At 38.8% G+C, this 21,490-nt stretch overlaps 1 protein-coding gene across 3 annotated transcripts in view; it reads right to left on the bottom strand.

Annotated features, from left to right (window-relative positions):
• The window catches only part of ERC1 (ELKS/RAB6-interacting/CAST family member 1), a 296,882-nt gene that overhangs the window by 39,125 nt on the left and 236,267 nt on the right, over positions 1 to 21,490 (bottom strand). For all 3 annotated transcript variants that reach the window (XM_075706947.1, XM_075706956.1, XM_075706964.1), the window contains one exon: positions 12,926 to 13,070. In XM_075706947.1, coding sequence (XP_075563062.1) covers positions 12,926 to 13,070 — 145 coding nt within the window. The remainder of the gene's footprint in view (positions 1 to 12,925; positions 13,071 to 21,490) is intronic.

The raw sequence follows: 21,490 nt of genomic DNA, 5'->3' as shown, positions 1-21,490 counted from the left end.
TGCTGTAGAACCACCAAAAGAAAAAGGGTTGTGGAACAAGATGAAAAACCAGCCAGTCATACCTCCGGTATTTTTTCCTTAACAACCCTTTACTGCAAAGTCATTAAGACAGGTGATGCCACATGTTACAGAGCCCTGACAAAGCAGAGGAAGAAGTAGAGATGAATGAATAGAAAGACAGAGGCAACCTCAACTGATTTATTTGCAACTAGAATACCTAGGAGGAAACAAGGAAGCCTTCATATTTTTTTAAGCCCTTTTTGTATGATAAAACAGATTGCTGGCTGACAATGGAGAAGGACCAGCTAGTTTTCGTAATCAGGAAAGGGGGAAGAGAGGAGGAAGAGACATCAAGAAATCTTTTCATCATCTGATAGCGATGAAAAGGATAGAGATGGACAATGAGGATCTAGTCTTAGTCTGCACTTCCCAATCTGTGGATCCTTCCCACCAAACCTGTCAATCCCTCTTTTTCCAGTTCACAAGAACATACTGATATCTTCCCTGTATCCCTATGAGATACAGAAGAGACTTGAAAGGTGCACCAAATGAAGATCTGTCTGTATAAATAAATATATTTCCCCTTAAAAAAAAGAAAAAAACCTAGAATTAGAAGGTACAGTACTTATTACTTCCACAGAGGAAATAAACCCATGCAGTCTTCCAAGTTTTAAACAACTTATGTATGTGTGTGTTCTTAAAGATCACTATATTGCTTTTATTATTTTTTCAACATCATTAATGTCTGCAGTTGGCATAAGTTTGGGTTGCTAGCTGTAATAAAGGAGGCGAAGCCAAGGTTACATCTACTAGTGTTTTGGAGATGGAGGGCACACTGGCTTGGTATCAGAAATTACAGTTAAGTTTCAGGTTAATGTGAAAAAAGTGGGAAGACTCTTTTCTTAAACTATTAAAAGGATTAAGTGTGGTTGTTCAGATCCTGAGAAGAACTTGGCTGGAGTCAGCTGTGAGAACTCAATTTATTTTTTTGTTTACTCAACTACAGGAAATATTTGTATTCACACTAAGACAGACAGGAATTGATGGCAAACAGAAAGAAAGAGAACAAAAGACTAAGTTCTGTGACTGTAAAGTTGTGCTCAAACAAAGAGAACAAAACCCCTAATAAAATGGCTACTCCTTAACCAGGGCTGTATTCAAGATAAAAGACCGTTACTTCCCCCAGGAACCAGTGCTGTGATCAGAGTTTAATATGTATTTGGAGACTAAAGCTTTACGGAAGTTGAGAGACTAATATTCACCTATACTATTGACAACCTAAAACTGTGCAACATATTATTGCAAAGGGAAATGTATTCATATTTGAAACTGAGGGCGCTTGACCAGCAAATTGATCTTATATCCACATGGTAAATGTTTGATGATGTCAAGTAAAATCAGACAGCAATCTTTTGATAACTGAGTTTGAGACTTATTTTGTCTTTATACACAATCTTGGACTAATCCCTAAAAACATTTCTTGGTACTGAAAAGACTCAAACCTTTGGTACCACATTTAAGGCAAAGAACGGCAGACAGAAGCCATTCCTTTATTTTCTGTTCAATTCAGGTCCTCTCAGAGACAGCAGAACACAACTGCCTTAAAGATGATCTACGAAAATCACTACCTCGCATTTGACAGCATCATCTGCAGACCCCCATTCAAAGGAGGGACTAGAAGCAGGATCGCCATCAGTATCAACTTTCTCAACTTTATCTTTTGGAGTTGGCAGATGTTACCAGACACCTCACAGCTTCCCAAGTTAGGAGCCAGCAGAAAAATCACCATCCCCTCCCTACACACATTCACAGATGTCAAGTGGCAAAAACATTACCTCTAGGGAAAAACTACGCACCTTTTCTTTGGTCGTGAATATTTCTTCATCTTAGAAAAGGGGTGTAGAAACCAGCATGTACTTACGAAGGAGTAAAATGCATAATTTATTCAGCACCAAAACACGAATATTAATTTTTTTAAGACTTGGATTCTTTAGAACATAACACCATGAATTTAACAGAACTGAGGGGAATCTGCAGCCATCACCACCCGCTCATTTGCAGAAGCTATCATAAGTAACTGATGCCTAATTTCATAAATCTATGTCTCCTTTTGATAGACCGGATATACTATCCTATCAATTTCCACAACTTGGCATGTAAATTAGTGAAGGATTAGTACCAAAAAACTAGTCCTAACTGACAGCATATATCTTAGATTTCTAACTGCAACATGAAACTTCTGTTTTCCCCTGCATTACCTATTCATTAGCCTGAGATATGGTGTACTGGACTAGGCTCAATCAGATTGTTTCAAAAAGGGAAATTATTTTCAGAATTCTAAGGAGCTTAATACAGTGGATGAGAAAAAAAATCCGTAGACTGAGAGGTATTTCAGTGCATAAGCTCAAAAATACCTGAGACCACTGTTCATCGACAGCTCACTATTTACTGAAGCTGAAGTTCATTCTGTACAGTTAAGACTTCATTTTTCCATTATCAATTTTTAAGATGGGGGGATTAAAATTCTCTATTGCAGACTACGTATTTTTCTCTTCTCAAGCAAAAAAAGCACTGATTTATTATGTTATTCCCAAAATAACACGGTAAAATCCCAAACATGCAATATATTCTATCTTACAGATCATTAATTTTCATTACATATTTCTAGGTGCACAACTCTTTCCATCATTGCTCCTTCAAGTAAAGAACACATCACTGACATATTAAGTCATACAACTGTTAATCTCTAATCTACTTGAAACCTTCTACATATTTAGTTTATGAAACCAATCAGTCACCTCAAATCTCTGACTTCACCTTCTCCTCACACGTTTTGGAACACACCTTGCATTGTCTATCACCTCACCGGTTACAGATCTTACACTAATTAAAACCAACACCAAAGCTGGTAAAATGCTTTTCAGCTTTCTGTCACTACCCTTCTACCAATTATCAACATGTGAACTGCTTTTTATATAAGACAGTTGTTAAAATCACGGGTTCGTTAGGCTTTTCATCCAAAGTAACCACAAATAAAGTCTTACTTTATAGCTTCAGTGTGAAACTGTTCAGTGTGGGTGTTTCCTGGGGAATAATGCCAATAGATGTAGGAACAGATAAGCATAAAGTACCAAGTTAGCACATTTTGAATGGAGATGAGGTAAAGGGACACGTGTGTCTTCTAGACAATTGCCAGTGCCAGGTAAAACAGCCCAAATGAACAGGAATAATTTAGTATAGAAAAAGCTGCACCCAATCAATGAAATATCAGCAAGGATGGTTACATACTCATCTTGAAAAATCACAGTATTTTTACTGAGTTCAAACAAGTCATTCAAAATTTTCCTGTATCTGAAATTTTGGTGTGAAATTCCTGTTTCTTCACAAATAATATATTCACAGGTTTATGTCCTCAAGATTATTTATATGTTTAAGTGGAACCCTTTATGTCACCAAGACTTCAAAGTTCCCTAAACAATGTGTCTAAATGACAAGATTTAAATGTAATCATAAACTCTCTGTATTTTCCGGTCAGCCTTCAAACATCACCAATTCAAATACCAAAAGAGTGATGCCAAACCAATCCAGCCACAAGAACCAATTGTCGGAAAGTCTCAAATATTTTACCCCTGAGGCACATCCTGCCGCTGGACAACAAACAGGGAGTAGTTGTGTACGGGTCCTTCCCAACTACCCCACGAACTATAGAAGTTAAGCAAAAGAAGATGTACCCATAATTTTATTCCTTGAATGAACAACTACTGGCAATCTTGAGCTCTTCTAAGCTGCTCTTTCTGAGCTTTTGCATCTACCTCATGAACTCATCAGCACAACACAAAGACTGTCAGAAACTGAGGGAGGGTAACTGTTCTCAACATAAAATTTGGAGCACAGAAGTCTCATACAAATAAATACATAAATGCTCTGTTGGATGTATGTATTAAAAAGACCTGTTCTAATATATTCTCTTTATTTGACTGAAAAACAGCGCCTATCAGATCAGTGGTTTGTGCCACGATAACTACAGAAAACCACCATACGGTACAAATGTGATGCGAAATGACAGTGACTATATTTATGTTACACTAATGTCCAGAAATATTATTCACAGGCAAAGGAATTATTATTTTTTAGGCCCAAAATTAGATTTCCTAGTGCAGTCTTCTGGAGAAACCCAAGCTCACACAGTGTTCTTTAGTCTTTAATACCACTAACAAGCCTGGTCTTCCCAGTGTAGGCTTAACTGATGTCAAACACCAGCAGACTGGTTGTCACTTACAGAAATGGAATACAGGGTATCTCAAATGTTGTCATTGTCCAGCAATCCTGATTTTCTAGTCGGGAACAATGTTGCTTAAATAGCTTAAATAGTATAGGAGTTCATAATCCTTGAGTGAGAGATACTGTAAATGTAGCAGTAGATGCTGCCAGCAACTATCCGATTAATTTACATTTATTTGTGCAAAGTTTTAGTGAAATAAGAAGTTGTAAAACTATAATATGAAAATCTTATTATAATTGATAAATGAAGGAGTATTTCCAGTAGAATGAAACAGGTTTTTGAAAACTGAGCTCGAACTTGGGAAATATTAGTCCATGGAGTATTTTTTTAAATGTTATGAATGTCTAGAAAGAAAGGGTAGCAAGTATTGTATTGTCATATAAGTTCCAAAGTACTTTTATAAATCTTAAAGCTCAATCTCAGTGAGGCAAAGAACCTTCTTCAAGCAAACCTACACAGCCACCATTGCCATGCCCTAAAAACTACTGGCAGAGACATGAGCGAAGGCACAAACAGAAAGCAGAGGTGGCTGTTTACAGCAGGGCCAACAGGCAGTTCCCTTCTCTGGCACCGTGAGGCCAGTGACAGCAAGGAGCTCACTTGAGCATACATTATTATTTAGTAATACAAGAGGCAGAGGGTAAAGGTAAAAGGAGGAGGGAGAGGGGAATGAGAGTATAAGTAATACCACGGACTGATGAAATGCTGCCCCAGAAAAGACTGCTGATGCTGCACTGAGTGCTGTTACTGTGGTAACTGATGATTAAAAATGATGGGAAAAAAGTCTGGAGAACATGGCAAAGAGAAGGTGCTTTCTTATAATCTGCGAGGGCTTCTTGCATTGAGCTTCGGGAAGCGGTGTTCAAGGGCATGACAAAGCCTTGCTTTCTGTGCCTGCTCAGCTGCTGTCAGGGTGCTGGGGTCTGCTCCTGGCAGAGATCCCCCCTTGACAGAAACAATTACTGAGGAGCAAAGCCTGGCAAAGCAAGCAGCGCTGTGATTGATAATCTGGGTGGATTACAGGCCTTCGACAAAAGCCACAATGCTTAAATTTGACAGCTGGCAATGCTTGATGAGAGCCAATTAGTGGATATATATTCACTTCAGCCAGAAGTTTCTTCTGTTTCTAGTCCAATACCTTCCTGAATAGGAAGTGTGCAGAGTGCTCCCCCCTGCTCCTGCCTGCTCACGTGCATGCCAGCTACACTGTCAGTACAGCTAAGAATATACTATAAAAACTACATATTTTGGCATTTTTGTATATTAAAGCCAGTAGATTCAAATTTCATAAAGCTGCATTTGACCCTACAAGATAGTGGTGGTACAAGAACCTGAAAAACGATGACTTTACGCTGACTACATACCATGCAGTGTTTAAACGAGGCTGCAATTGCACTATTTAGGTACCAAGTCCACTACAAGTGACAGTAGTTCTCAAAATGCTTCACTATTCCTTGAAAATTTCCTGGCACAGTACATTAATCCATCTGTTGCCGTTTCAAATAGGTTAACCTGGCATTCAGAGAATACCAGAATTCACAGAGTACTTTCTGTTCTGTGCAATACATGCAGGAACCTCTGACATGCAAGTCCCCTTCAAACTCATATGTCTGTTCTCAACTTTCTTACCACATAGGTTTTCTTTCCCCACTTTTGCATCTATTTCCACTCTTGCTAGTGCAAGTATATGGGTACTGTGGTGAAGAGATCGGTAAACAAAGATGGATCCAAGTGCCCTGAATCTCATCACTCTTTTCAAACGTTAACTTTTACTTTGTCTTCTCAGCTATATAGAAGCCAACACCATCACACTCAGACAACTTAAATACATCTTTCTAGACTTCCTAAGTCCCCTTCTGACAATGGTTTGAGAGGTATCTCCACTCATTAAATGTCATTGGGCACCATCACACTGCCGGGACCTCTCAGGTGCTCTTGGAGAACAACGGTAGTTCTGTCACAGAAACAACACTACGTTTAGCAATTCCCTGCAGTGATTGTATCCATGTCACCTGAAGAATAAATTTGTTTGCTAATAGGGTAATCACTCTCATTGGACATGGTTTCAAATCAGGGCAGCTAAGGCAAAGCAAAGACTAACTGTATGCCTCACAGAATCTGTATTATTTCATCAGGCAGGGTGGTAATAAAAACTGCCAGAAGTGTGGTCATGCTGATACAGCTCTATGGCAGTACGATGAAAACGCTTGCCTGTCAGTCTCCTTTGACCTGTTTTACATTCTCCTGTTACAAAAAGAAATGACTCCAACCAGTGGAACTTCACTTTGGAAAACTTCACAGCAGAGGAGTGTCAGGTGTCAGTGTGCGGGGTTTCCAGGGAAACAAGTAACAGTGGAAAACTAGCATTTTTTGGGGGGGAGAAGCTATTCTGGAATCTAAAATTCTTTCCTTTTACTCATGATCCCATGAACCACATTTACTTGAGAAACAAATCTTTGCAGTATCTTGGCCTCATAAGGAAAGTCAGCCAAAATCTTTGCAGGGAAGAAGCACAAAGTAGCACAGAGAAAACAGCTTTGGGACTTACATGGCTAGATGAAATATATATTAAATATTGCATAAATGCTAACTATTAATACTACTAGTCATCACCAAATAATTCCTCTCAATTTATGGGAATGGTAAATAACAGCCCCTCAATTCATGCTGGCCCACCGGGGAAGGAATGAGCATGATGAGGAGATAGAAGTAGAAGGGAACAACAGGTATTAAAGATTCCTCTGAATGGCAAGCAAGCTGACTACAGAACCCATAGTTTCAACAGCATGAGGTTTCTTATCTACCTTCACTAAAATAGAAAGGAGCTCTTTTCACCGTTAAAGTATAAGCAAACTGCAAGAGTGTATATAGCAAGAACAGGAAAGGCGAGGGAAGTACTTAGGGAGAAAAAGTAGACATTAGAGGTGTACATTAGAATGAAAAGGAAGCCGAAGACAAAGGTTGATCTTCTACTCAGTCAAAAGTGAAAGCCATCAAAAAATAAAGCCAAGAAGCTCAGTGTGTTCATGCCTTTTCTTTGTCAGTCTTCGTGAAAAATTGTACTCAGGTGACTAACAAAATTTATTTCAGTACTCAGAGAATATCATTTCAGGTCAGAAAAGGAAAAGAACAAAGGAGCTGATACTCAAAAAGTTCTAGCTCTGACTATACTATACTAGGAAAGAGTTTATCTACTATAATGAAAGCTATTAATGGTTATTTTTGGGAACCTGTGGGAACTGGTGAGGTTTTGGAAGACTCCATTAAGGTTTCTGACACTGTCTCACATGACATGCTCATGAACAAGTTCAGCTAAGGAAAGGTTTCCTTTTGAGCTTTGTCCAGTTTCGGATACCACACTTGGAGAAAGAAAAAGATATCAAATAAAATCTAAAAAAGAACAACTGGAATGATCAGATATCTAGAAAACAAGACAGACGAAAACTGGAAGAACTGAGACTGTCCGGTTTAGAGAATAACACAGAGGAGATACCGCTGTGTAAACCAAAAGGGCTGCTAAAAAGTGCAAAGAAATAGTCTTTTTTTTTCTACAGCCATAACAGATAGAAAAAGTAGTAATGAGCTTGAATTGCAGTAAGGGACATCAGAGATGCACAATGACATAATGATAAAGACAGATGAGCCATAGAAAAGACTTTCTAAGACTGACGGTCTCGTGCACTAATAGTCTTTAAGAACAGATTACAGGTATAACTGAATAAATCAAGTGGGTTACACGGAGCTCTGTCCTGAGCCCAGTACTATTCAGTATTTGTCATTAACAATCTGTGTGATAGAAGAAAATATATATGTTTATGAAATATGTGGAGAAAGCTTAGCTGGGTGGTTCTGCAATCATGCTAAAGAATAGGATCGAAACCCAACATGTTCTTAAAAGACTGAGGAACTGATCTGAAAATTACTTTTATTTAGGAAAAGGCAGCATAATAAAAACATAACCAGTATTAACCTAACCTGGTTAATACCAGGTTAATACCTAGTTTAACCACTTAAAATGAAAATTTTGAGATTCCATCATCAATAACACTGAATCAAGCTAGTTCCTGGTAACTTCTGCCACAGTACATTATAAAAGAATTGCAAATAATTATGAAACATTATATAATAATACAAGTGAATACAGTGATTTACAAACAATTCAATTGAATAATACTCCAAGCTCTCAGAAAACAGACACTGATACAGTTCAGAGCCTCCTAAAAATTTCACCACTATTACTTAACATTTATGGCACAGTAATGACTAGAGATGTTGGTCAAGTTGGGCCCCCACTGTGCTAGACACTGTATAAACACAGAAAATGACAATCTTTGTTCCAAACAGCTCCTAGTAGAAAACCCCAAGCGTTTAAGACTCAAAACCCACAAGACAGGAAAACCTCAGCCCATTCAGATATGCCTTCCCTTTACAACTCAAAGCTACAGAGCAGCGCTTCGTCCTGTTACAGTAAATATGTCCTGATTTTTAAAACTTCTCTTGACGAAGAAAGGAATAAATGGCAAACAGGCTACTTTCTAACAGATGAGCGGTGGATGTGCTGCCACAAAGCAGACCAAAGCTCCTTGGGTCTCCGTCAATTCCAGCATGACACACATCGTGGGGGCTTCTGTATGGCGCATAATCCGAGCACGCTGGCTGGCGCTCGCCACGCAACATCTGGACTTTGTTAGACAACCTTCAGCTCTGTTTTCTTGCATCAGCCCTGGCCCCCTCTGGTGAAGCAGCCTCCCAACCGCTGCTTCTCCATGAACTACTCACGGAGACAAAGTACTCTGGGAGGAAGTAAATTGGGACCACATTAGCTGGTGACCCTCGCCCTGCAATTGGCCTGCCTTTCCGATGACAGAGGAAATCCCTCATACAAACTGACAACCAATATGAAACAGGCAGCTCCATTTACTGGAAAGCCTGGTCAATGCCGAGTGCCTCATTAGGAAATGGTCTCTATATAGAGGCACATTCCTGCAATTCAGAGCCTAGAAACTCTAAATTAAAACAACATTGATGCCATATCCTCTTTCCGAAATGCCTCTCTTCATCCAAACTTTAATACACATACTTAAAGAAATTAAAGAACCAAAACGTCTTTGGCAGGACTGCTTCCCTCTCTTCCACAGTAATACCCTTCCTGTGCGAGTGACCAGGACCATGCCACAGTGTTGGGAAGGGACAAAGGAAACTTGAAGCAAGGAATAACAGCAGAGTCCTCCAGAATCTGTACAACCGTTCCTTGATGAGGCTGTGTCTTCACCAATATGTTTAAATAAATAAAAATCACCTGAAATTGCAGGGCTGAAGAAGTTGGAATTTTTTTTTTCCCAAGAAGTAAATTGAGGCTTATCAGTAGAATAAGTTTTTGTTTTGCAAGACAGTTGTATCTTTCTACACTCTAAGAAAGGTCAATTAACAGTTAAGTCAGTCTGCTAACAGTGGTAACCATTGTAGCAACTCGATAACCAGCACAACCAATGAAAAGGCATAATCTGAATACTACCATACACACTTGGATCCATTCACACTCACTATTGCAGTGTAGCAGAAAACTGCTTTCCTAAAGCTTTCTCTCTGTCAAAGGCTCTTCCAGTTTGCAGCGAGATTCAGAAATCAGGTCTATGGTCCCTACCACAGCACCCCCTTCCAATATTGCTCAGCATTTCTATTCGCATCCTATGTACATGGGAACAGGAACCTTTTAGTCAACTGTGCCTGCCAGCCAACTGAAAGAGCTGCTTTCCCATCAGTCTAAGCATTTCCTAGAAATGGGATGGACTGAAATACTAAATACTTATGAGGGAGCTCAACAGCTCTGAAACAATGTTAAAGGCAGAAGGAAGGAATTATTGAGGTTAGGATCCCAGCTCTGAATCTGAAGGGTGGAATAAACTTTCTAGGCTCCAGAATTGCTTTTCAAAGTGTTCCAGAAGATCCTGATTAACTAGCATCACTTGCCTTTCTTGAACAGCTGTGTTCAATACATCTGCAAGTCTGAAAGATTTTTCATTCACAATTTCTACTGTAAATTTAGGAATTACAGCTAAACTTTTAGGAAGTTCCTGAAATGTTATATAGTTCTGTGGAGCTGGCAAACACAGATGGACCTTTGTTCTCAAGAGAAAAGGGTCCATGCAGAGAAAGCTTAAATTGACGAAGCAGCACAGTTGTTTTGTTGGAAAATATGAGGCTGGTGACCTGTAATAACTGAAGAGGACCACAAGGGCCAAGTACACAGATTATTTGCAGAGCATGTGGAAAAATGAGATTCCCTTTGACTATATCAGTAACGAGGATCCTGTAAAATCTCACAGCCTTCTCTTCTGACCCACCTCCTATTTCTGGAGCTGTCAAAGTTGGTATGATTTCAATTGATGCAGAAAAAGTACATACCAAAACTACTGGTACTGAAAAAAAGAAATGCGATGCTAGATCCCCTGCAACTTACAGAGGTGGTGAGTATTACCGTCCCATGACAAGTAACTTTGAGGAACTTTTCTTTCAATGTGTTGAAAGCTGCACACAAAAAAGGATAAAAGATGATACATCCTTAAGATGTAGGATAGATTTTAGGGAGGATGTGTCAAATCTCTATTAGGTCAAATAAATATTTCTCAGGTATGGTTTAAATATAGTTTAAATTGTTTATATATAAACATATATTCTGCCTTAGGGATTGAGGATGCACAGGAGAATACCGTGCAGCCCCATTATCTGTGATTTTATATTTATACTTATACTACTTATATATAGCTTGTATTTATACTACTCATAGCACAGATGTGTTGAGGAGATTACTTTCTGCTTTCTTCATTTTATTTTTTAAGATGACAATCTTAAACAATGATGACTCTTCATGGCTGATGGGAGTTTTGAAACCAGGAACTTCAAAGGCATTTGGATATTCCAATGAATTTTTTGAAAAAGGACTATTGCTCCAGCATCAGCTCAGAATTGGTCTCACTTCATACCAAGAACAATTTCAGATTAATCTCCTTGGCACTTTTAGTTTATTTGGGAAATTAAGTCTCCCACATCTATACAGAAAAGCACTTAGAATGGGCATCCCTAAGGGAAATGGCCATGTCTTTTTAGGAACAGCATATGATATTGTTAAGACTTATCAGCACTAAAAACTAATGATATGAACTACAACAATGTTAAAAACATCACCTAACTGAAACCTAAGTCATTACAGATAATCACAACCTTAATACATAAATTAAATATATACACAAATTTGCAGCAGGAAAAAAACACACCACAAAACACCCACAAAGGATAATCAGAAGGAAACTGGGAAGGGCAAGGGGCACGAAGTGCTAGAATTTATACTTAGGACAACAAGAACTGACAATAAAGTTCCAATTTCTCTTGGAATGAGTGGTAACATATATTAAGGCTGCTACACCTACAGACAATTACATCAAGAAAATAAGTACTTTACATTGCTGTGACCACTTCTGGATCCTGTTCTAGTAGGAGGCCATCTGGCTGACAAGTGAAAGTAATTACAACTGTTGCTCAAAAGTAAATAATACAAGGCTATAAACTATACTTCTTGCTTGTTTTGAAGCTGGCATAACAATCAAAACTACTGTTCTTAAATTAAACCTGAAATGATTGTTATCTTAAAAATACATGGCCAGTAACCTACTTGTGTTTCCTAAGGAAGAAGCAGAGAAATCCCTTATCAGAAAGCAGACCTGGTTCTGTCTTACTGTCTTTGACAGCAACAGAAATCATCTGGTTGATAGACGAAATGCTGCACATAAAACTTTATGAAAATAGAATTGGTGGCACTGGAGAAATTGATACTGAATTGGCAGCAGCATACGTGCTATTACAGGGAATGTGGCAAGGGAATAACTCAGAAAAACCCACCAGAAGTGCTGAAGTGAAAAATCTACGCAGATTTTTCAGATCCTAAATCTCTTACTGCCAGGGATGCCTTTTGCTTCCTCTGTGTTTTGTTGGCAATGTATTTTTCATACTGCATTCAATACTGAAACACAATATTAAATGCTTGAATAGAAACACACTTTTTCTGATTGTTATGCCAACACAAAAAGATCTTAGAAATGGGAGAGGCCAGAAATAGGAAAGGACCAATCTCCTCACAAGCATGAGACCTCCCAAATTCCACTCTAGTAGCTTGCATTCCCATATCGTGCTTCTGTTGCAGATTAGAAATAACAATAGAGACTGTGTAGTGTAACACATTCATATTTGAGCTTTACAGCAAGGAGAATTTTCTTCCATGTATACTTCTTCCCCAACAAGGCAAATACAGACCAGCCAAAGAAGTATCACTATATTTCCCTGAATCTGTGGTTATTTGTGCCTGTAGAAGGTAATAACCAATGTCCTTTTTGTTCACAGTTTCATATACATTCTATCACACATATACTACTCACGCAGTGACACAAAGAAACTTCCCTCTACATTGAGACTTCTTCTTTCCCCACCATGTTTTACAGGCTTCATGACCAGTAGCTAGTATGAAATCATTTTTTATGCACTTTCTATCCTAACATACAACAGGATTATACATTATTAGTTCCACAAATCAAGATAATAATGTCACACCAGATTATTAACCGGCTTCTTTCCTAGCCCTCCTCTACCCACCTGCTGCTTGAGCTGTTGCACAAGACGGTCTTTCTCTCGTTTCAGTGCAGCCACTTCATCTTGGGTCTTCTTCTTAGAGGATGAAAGTTCTAGCAGAGCAATATTGGCATCTTTTTCACTAATGGCAGCAAGAAGGGCTTCTTGTCTGAAAAAAACATATAAATGCATTATTATCCTGCAAAACTTAGAGGAAGCCTCTACAAAGAGTTGAACATACCATAAATGCTGCAGCAGCGTGGAACTCCGAAGCACAGTAATAAATATGTTTGTCATGGATATATGTCTGTTGGTGAAGCAGGAAGTTAAGACCCACCCGCCTCCCCCTAAATGACTGTGCTGATACCAAATTATTGCTTATAGGATAAGAAAAACATATAATAATATGTTATTATTCTGTACTCAGCTTCTCAGTTTTTGATAACTACCATTTATTATTACTTTGGCTGAACATTTTCATTCTTTATAATGTTCTAAACATTTCCAGAACAGATTTTGAGAATATGTGCACAAATACTGGACTAATCATAAGACTTCTGTGTTAAATTATATTAGGTTATACTGCCTATTCATGCAGCTGTTTTAGAAGGAAGGTGGTGCGTGACAAGTTTATTGAAATCACTTGAACAATAGTGTATTCCCAGAAGGAAATGATGACACACACACTTTTGTGCTACATGATAGATGTTGAAATAGATGCCTTCCAGGATGCTTGAGGTATTATTTTACTTTTCTTGTGAGTAACCAATATAATGAGCTTGTTGGATGCATGTCCCGAGTAATTAAGACAAAGGTAGACCTGTCCTCATCACAAACCTTTTGTAGCCTCGCAGAAATGGTGTAAGCAAGAATGTCCTGTAGCAAGATCTTGAGGCTCTAGCACTGTAATAACTAGATGTAGTAACACAACCTTGCCATACTCTTTCCCAGTAACAAAAAATTCTTACAAACAGAGTTCAGAAACATTTTATAGATACTGGGAAGGGAGGAGACAAAGACGTTAGCGCTCATCATAAAACAGCGGTTCTCAAATTAACTCAAAGGATTGCTCTATGTTAGGGAAAACAACTATTTCTGCCCTTTGACCTTATTTCTCACCTTTAGCTGGTGTGGCCAAATCAGGATGTGCAACAGGTCATAAGAGAAAACTTTGGCCTTATTGCCCAATAGAGGTGGCTTGTCCCACCTCTCATCATATTGCAAAGAAGGAATAAAATGAGGTCCTAAACATCTGTGGCTGTGTGAAACACGGCATCATGAAGGAGTGATGATGAAAAACAAACTCTGAATATTACAGATTTCCTTCCTATCTACCTTTCATCTAAACATTCAGTAAAAATTCCAAATTCCCAAATAATCCAAATTTCTACCTGCTCTAATTTATAAACAAAAGCATATTAATATTGCTAATTTCAGAGAATGATTTTTTAAAAATAATCAAATGTGTTAAAACTATTCTGCTAATCATGTCAATAGCAATTATTATGCTAATAACATTGCCATAACGGTTAGTCTTTTATTAAAGATGTAAGAAAAGTTATAGAAGCTTAATGTAAACTATTAAGATTGCTTTTAATTATACCAATATATCCTTCTGCTTGTTGGCAAGATCTTTTTTAAGAGACACCCATCACAATCTGGTGACTTAGGACCACACTGGCAAACTGCTGAGGGTAGCAGCGATACTAAATCTGCTTTTTCTAATTCACCTGTTACCACTCCTTGAGCAGACTTTATCTGTAGTAAAACAGCTTTCTCTTTTTCCTCCTGTATCTTCTTTCTAAACAACTTAACTTAATCTTAGTTAGGAATTTGTAACTGTGGTTAAACAAAAATACTTGCTCCAAAAAGTACTCATTGAGCTCCATGTGAAAGAATACATGACCGACAAAATTTGAGAAGAATAGGACAAATGTACAATGCTTTTATTTTGAACATACTCATCTAACATACTGGACTTTTAAACTGCAGGCTTGAAAAGCGAAAGGAATGGTACTACTGGAGTACAGAAATTTTTACCTGTTAAAATGCTGAAAACTTCACAAATTTTATGACCTTGGTGAGCATGAAAAGATGTGTTTAATATTGTAATGTTTCTGAGAACAGAGAGTGAATACTTCAGTGCTTAGATCAAGGGTGCAGGGAGATGCGTACCTAAATACGTAGGATGTAGTCAGATAGCTTGCATTGGCTGCAGCTCAGCTGGACAAAGAACTTACTGTCCCGGATACTTACGTAGTAATCCCTTCTCCAATCTGTAAGAATAACTGCATATACATTTGCTTCTTGACCTTGTTGTAAAAAGTCTGAACAATACTGTTTTGCCTCTTAAAAAAACCCCTCAACACATTATTTTAATAGAATAGGACCAGGAAGCGACTGCACATGTAGTTCTGCTGATAGAGCCGAGAAGACGGTAGCCTCTGAGAAGCAGCTCAGGGCTACAACCTTTTAACCCAGCTCGGCAGCAGCCAGCACAGCACTTATGCCCGCAGAGTTAGATGACAGGCATGCCGTCTCCACAGCCCTGGAGCAGAATCGCCAGGTTCTGAGATTGTTTCTCTTTGAGAGTTGTATGGATGAGACACCACATTAAAAAGCTCTTGTTATTTTTCACAGATGGAAAAAAAATACACTGCTCTCACTTGAAAGGTGTGAAGTGTTGCTAAGACAATGGGTGAAAATCGACTCAGATTTCAGATGAGTGATAGCTGGGATGGAAGAACAATTTTTTCTTACACATTACAGGTTTAGGAGAGAAAAGGGTGACTGATGTGTGACCTGGCTTCTTTCTGATCCTAGTCAGTGACCGCACTCTTAGAAATATTTATGCCAGTGAAAGCTTAAGACCTCTATCACTGCCACAGCAGAAGAAACTAGCGCATAAAAAACCCGCTGCTAAGATGTGATCTCTGTTCATGCTCTCAGTCACTCCAATGATTGCTGGAGTTTTGCTGAAGCTACCCATACACAGAAGTTTGCTATTATCAGGATCTCAACTGAAGACATAGATCCTGTATCAAAAAATGTGATAGAACCATGTATTTCAAGAGGAAAAGGTGTGTTTCAATGGACAGAATTGTTCACCATCTGACAGCAGAATGGACTAACACAATGGACTTTCTGCGGGTGGAATTTATCTCTGTATTTATACACGTGTTTCTTGTACACGCTAAGGAGTAAGCTTGGTTTAAGTGGACTACCAGCATATCAAAAATCTGACAGATCCAGTTTAGAGAGTAGTTGGATCCTGCCTAGATCATACCTAGAAAAACTAGCACCTTAAATTATTCATTATTCCTTTAGGATAATTGAAAGATACTCTAAATACATTTATTCTATGAAGAAATACAAGTATTCTGATAGACTTAGTGGAGAAGAAAGGAAAAGGTGCACATCAGATTCCCAGCTGTAGTGTCCAAGATTGTAGGTGTGGGAACGACTGGCAATGGGTGCATTATTATTGCCACTTTGTTTCTGTTGCTTTTGCTTTATGGAAAAGTACCCAATTTTGGATGTCTGCCCGAAACATGAAAAATATCAATAGAATGAAGTGACAGAACATGATCCATGACCTCTGCTTTTTTCTAGCTATCAGTATCCTGGGAAAGACAGGCTGGCTTGGAGCTCTGGTCATTTTCACTTTCTTTAGAGTAATCTGTTTTGATTCTAAAGAAACACTTATTCTTTTAATAGTAAACCCACAATCCTCACTGATGATTCAGGACCAGAGCCAAGAATATCTCTGTAACAGTATCTACATAGCCATTACTCTGGTATGGAAATTGGAGGTGCCTCAAATAGCACGTAAAGCATACCTTCTGCAATCAATTCCTTGGTTGCCCATCTCTACTTCTTAACTGAAAACTCCGGGACCAGGACAACGAGATATGGATAGCAGTCCATTACTTATTTTTTGCTGAAAATCTTCACCACCATGCCTTAAAAAAACCATCCTACTGGCCAAAACTTCAGTGCTACATCATGTGCGAGACAGGGGTGCTGGTCAAGAAGTGGAGTGAAAGGCATTGTGGCTTTCTGACTGTTTTCTGGAACTGAAAAAAGATGAAGTTTGAACCAAAGTAAGAAAAATATCCTGTGATGTGATACGTGCATTGTAGCTGCATTTTTGAATTCTGCAAGCTAAACGTATACTGTTTCACATGGGAGAAGTGCAGGTGTCACTGTCAGCTCTGCTGAAAGGGGACATGTCTGTAACGGTGCACTACTGTCCTCAACAAAGCTTGGAATTGCGAAAATGATTCTAAAAGAGCACCAAAAGCAAATATCACCAAGCAAAAGACACGGTTTGTGATTGAAGAGCACTACAAAACTGACTTGTTTCCCTTCTTGAGAGCTGCTATCCCCAGGGAGGCCAGAAGAACATTCTGTAAGATAGGTGGCAAAGAGAAAAATGGGCTGCTGTGGGAATGGTGCAAATAGCACATGAACAAACCTATCTGTCAGGAGTGCTGCAGTCAGTGGTAGAGGCTCAGCTTCAGTTTAGTTAGCAGTCAGTGGTACAGGCTTAGCTTCTTCAGCAAACTGTGTGTCTTCAGTTCACAACATCGGAGGTCCTGAAATGTTCAAATCAGCAGGCAAAGCGTGTACTTGCTGCACAACCCAAGATGGTTGATCTCTTAAAATGCTAGCTAATGCCAGAGTCACTACATAAATACAGCTCACTTCAGTTAGTTCAGGTATTTCAGACAGTGGTAGTAGTGTAGCTGTGGCAACAGCAGCTGAGCAGGGGGGAAACTACCTATTTACCTCTCCATTTGGACAGGTTCTGTAGCCTGAACTGACCTGTACAGCAGCTCACAAGAGGTAAGCAGACTTTAAAACAGACTGAATATTACCAAGGGAAACCTGAAATGGCAATAGTGTAGAAAATCTAGTGAAAAGAGGTTTAGGATTAACTCTGAATTGGACAAAAAGAAGGCGATTTTTTTTTTTCTTTATTTAGGCTGAAGCCTTTCACTGAATGTGGATCATGATCACCACAGACTGGAGTGGTACCAAGACCAGTAGGTTCAATTCTTAAGAGATAATGGTGGATATAATCTGAAGATCAATATCAACATTATTTGCTCTGTTTGCAGTCTTAAAAAAAATGCAAAGAAAGATGTGTTTGCCTTTTTTTAAATAGATAGCTAGAGAACAGTTATGTGGCAGTAGAGCTGCCTCTGGAGTACTCCTGATTCATCCACGGTCTCCATTCTGTTTGCAGTTCAGCTGGGACTGAGGGTTCTTATAGCTGATGCCAAGGACAGTGATAATGAATGACTCCAACTCTGAGATACTGACATATCCAGAGGACTGAAATGTCTTATGGAAGGCAGTGATGACTCCAGAGAGAAGCCACTGAAAATTGCCATGACTGACGACTTCTGATGCCAGATATCATGAGCCTTTGAAGCATTCCTGATGAGGTTGTCCTGTTGCATTTACTGGCCATCCCAATACACAACACACAACAAAGAACAGTGTGCAAAGGCACATCTCCTTCAGACCCTGAATGGAAATGTCTGATTTGGGGATTATAGCTGGGCAAGATGGCAACAGTTTAAATTGCAGCTTGGTTTTCAGTACAGGCCTTGAATCAAGGCAAAGCTTTAGGAACATCATCCTTCAGCCACAGAAACAGTCTTTTTCTTGAATGAAAGCTTAACAATCAGAACAATGTACTATTATACTACTACATATTACTAATACTACAAATTGTAGGAATAGAAGGCACCCAGCAAAGCAGTATTTTCTAAATCTTTCTGTAGCCGAGAAGAAAGGGCTTAAAGAATTGTACAGCATTTAACTTCACATGCTGAACAATATTTTTCTTAAAGAATACTTCAGCTGTAGTGACTTCAGCAAAAATGGCAGGTGCTAGCATCTCATACACGTGCTTACAGAGACCCTAGAAAAAGACATACACAGCACAGATGAGATTTCTTGTATGGGCTTGGGTGACAATAAATAATGATTTTGTAGTTTGAGTGACCAAGTATTTGAATGAACCTAGAAAATACGGAACTACAGCTCATACAGATTCAGTTACCAAGTCCCATTAGCACCAAAACACCCTAGTGTGTAGTGTAGTCAAAACCGTAACACATTTCCCTGGAGCACTGCAGACGCCAGTCTTGTTTCATTCCTCTTTTTCCTCCTTGGTGAACCACAGCATATTTTTGCAAATGGGGACACGAGACTTTCTAACTACTCAGTAACCATCAGCACTGCAGGACTAACACGCTGTATTCCTGGATAATAAGCTGTAGCAGGGTAAGTCCAATAAATCGTAATAAAAAAAGGTTCATCCACAACACTAAAAATGTTTTAACTACCAGGGTAGCCAAGTTTGTCCTCTGCCTTACAAATACTAATAGAATCAAGATGTCTTTAAATGGTTCTCTACAGCACTTGGTTTCAGGAGACTATGTAATTCCTTCACAGCTCCTTCTTAGTAAAGGAGATGAATCCTTTTGGTAAAACATAACAGAAAGTGAATTTTAAAAAGCAGTTTTGTACTTTGCAGCACAGTTCTCAGGGTCATAATGCTGGAACAGTTATCAGCTGTGTAATTAGAAAGAATAACAGGCTGCAAACAGTGTTGAATTAATGATGCTTCAGAACATAAAAACTATACATATTCATTAAAAGAATATATTTACATATGTCAGAGAGAACACAAATTCCATACAGAAATGTTATAAATACATTGTTCTACATAATTTTATTTCAAATTATGAGATTTCTTCCTATGTGGAGTATTTCTGAAAGTGTGCATGAACTAATATAAAAACAATATCGACATAATCAGCAGCTTTGATTTTAATGTCACTGAGAAACTGGGATAATTCCATCAGGCCTAATTTCATTATAGGGATCAAATCTGTTTTCCTTCCAACTGGCATTAAAGTACAACATTTAAGGGTCTGACACAAATTTGGAGAGCTCAGGTAGCTACAAGCTCATAGCAACCCAGTCAGTTCCTTCAACAGAGACTGCTGCTCTTCCTTGAGGGATGACTGACCTGACAGAGCTTTCAACCTGCCATATTAAGATAAACTGTAATTATGGCTGTTATGCCTTTACTATACAAGGCTTCAAACTGGAAAGGTTCTGCTGTTTCATAAACTGTTTACTCGCTCCAGTGGTAAGGGCATCAGTCGCCACAGGAGGGAAGAGCTGCTATTTGTGCAGTACTTGCGTCAGTTCTCTGATTTTTGTCCACTGCATTTACTCAAAGCCTACAGAAAATGCTGATCAAGCTTTTAATGCTTTCCTGTCACAGGCATTTGTAAGGCTTACCATGGCAAATCATCATTACAATAAGAACTGTATTATTTGCATATGAATTTAAAAAAACCCCACCCTCCCATGAAGTGACAACAACATGAAGAACTAGCAGGCAAAGGGATTTGGATGAAGTATTGCACTATTATGAGAGGCAGACAGACATTTAGGTGACAGCTTAGAACATAAAGGGTTTAGGATGTAGAATGTAGAAATTTCTTGAGTTTGGTAGAATGACACTGCTTGGGTGGGTCACACTTGATAAACTCTTAATAGTAACACAAAACATCAAACAGCTGATCCAATGGGAAAGTTCTCCTGGAGCTAACATCACCCTTTTCATCATAAACTGTGTCAACACATCTACAGCGGTAGTTCCAAACTCAACAATTTTTCTACTTTTTTTGCTGGTTATAGAACATCTTCAGAAAATTAAGAAACTCCAACTGCTCTGAACCACGTAGAGAGTAAATTCCAGTTTCTAACACCCTGAGACCCTGGCAATTAACAGCCACTGTCGTGTCAGTGTGGTTACTGAACCTGCAGTACCTCGCAGGGAGGCGGCAGTCCTCGCAGAGCTCTGGGTATCAGAATTTGGTTCTTAAAAGTAACCTTGAAAAATACTGGCAGTCAGGGAACACCATTTCAAGACACTAACAGACCAGTACCTTCCCTAATACACAAGTTGCCAAATTCTGCACTAGCTACAATTTCTTCAGTATTTAAGATGCAGCTATATGAAAAGCACAAAGTATCCTAAAGTGAGCAAAACATTTATCCAAAAGAAACAGAAGCAACCTCTTGCTGCAAGAAGGTGGGGAAAAAAAAAGTACCTTGGCAATAGGTACTACCTGCTCTTTTAATCACAGCTGTGAATAATCAAACCTCAGGCTGCAAATTAATTTCCCAAACACAGCCTTACACCCTCAGTCAAAAGGGATAACACCACTCCTTCCATTCCTGTACTTGTTTCCTGAATCAGCACGTTACCTTTGCCTTGTCTGGATGGCACGTCAGCAGTTTTTATCACCCCTGATCTACAATCTCACAGCTACCAAAAAAGGAATTGCAAATTTAAGCAAACCAAGTGAGAAGAAAATAAAAAGTTGTTTGTCATCAGCAAATTGAAGCCTCTTGAATTTACACCTTTTTACTGTTCTTTTCAATGTTATTACATAAAAGTGACCACAACTGGAAAACAAGGGATAAAAATATAAATTCTTTGTGAATAGAGTGGTGTGGTCACGCAGGAGATATGCCTTTAATTTTCCATTG

This window comes from Pelecanus crispus, chromosome 1 (genome assembly GCF_030463565.1).
Source record: "Pelecanus crispus isolate bPelCri1 chromosome 1, bPelCri1.pri, whole genome shotgun sequence".
Taxonomy (NCBI): domain Eukaryota; kingdom Metazoa; phylum Chordata; class Aves; order Pelecaniformes; family Pelecanidae; genus Pelecanus; species Pelecanus crispus.
The sequence above is the reverse complement of the archived record's forward strand: the minus strand, read 5'-3'. Positions and strand labels throughout refer to the sequence as shown.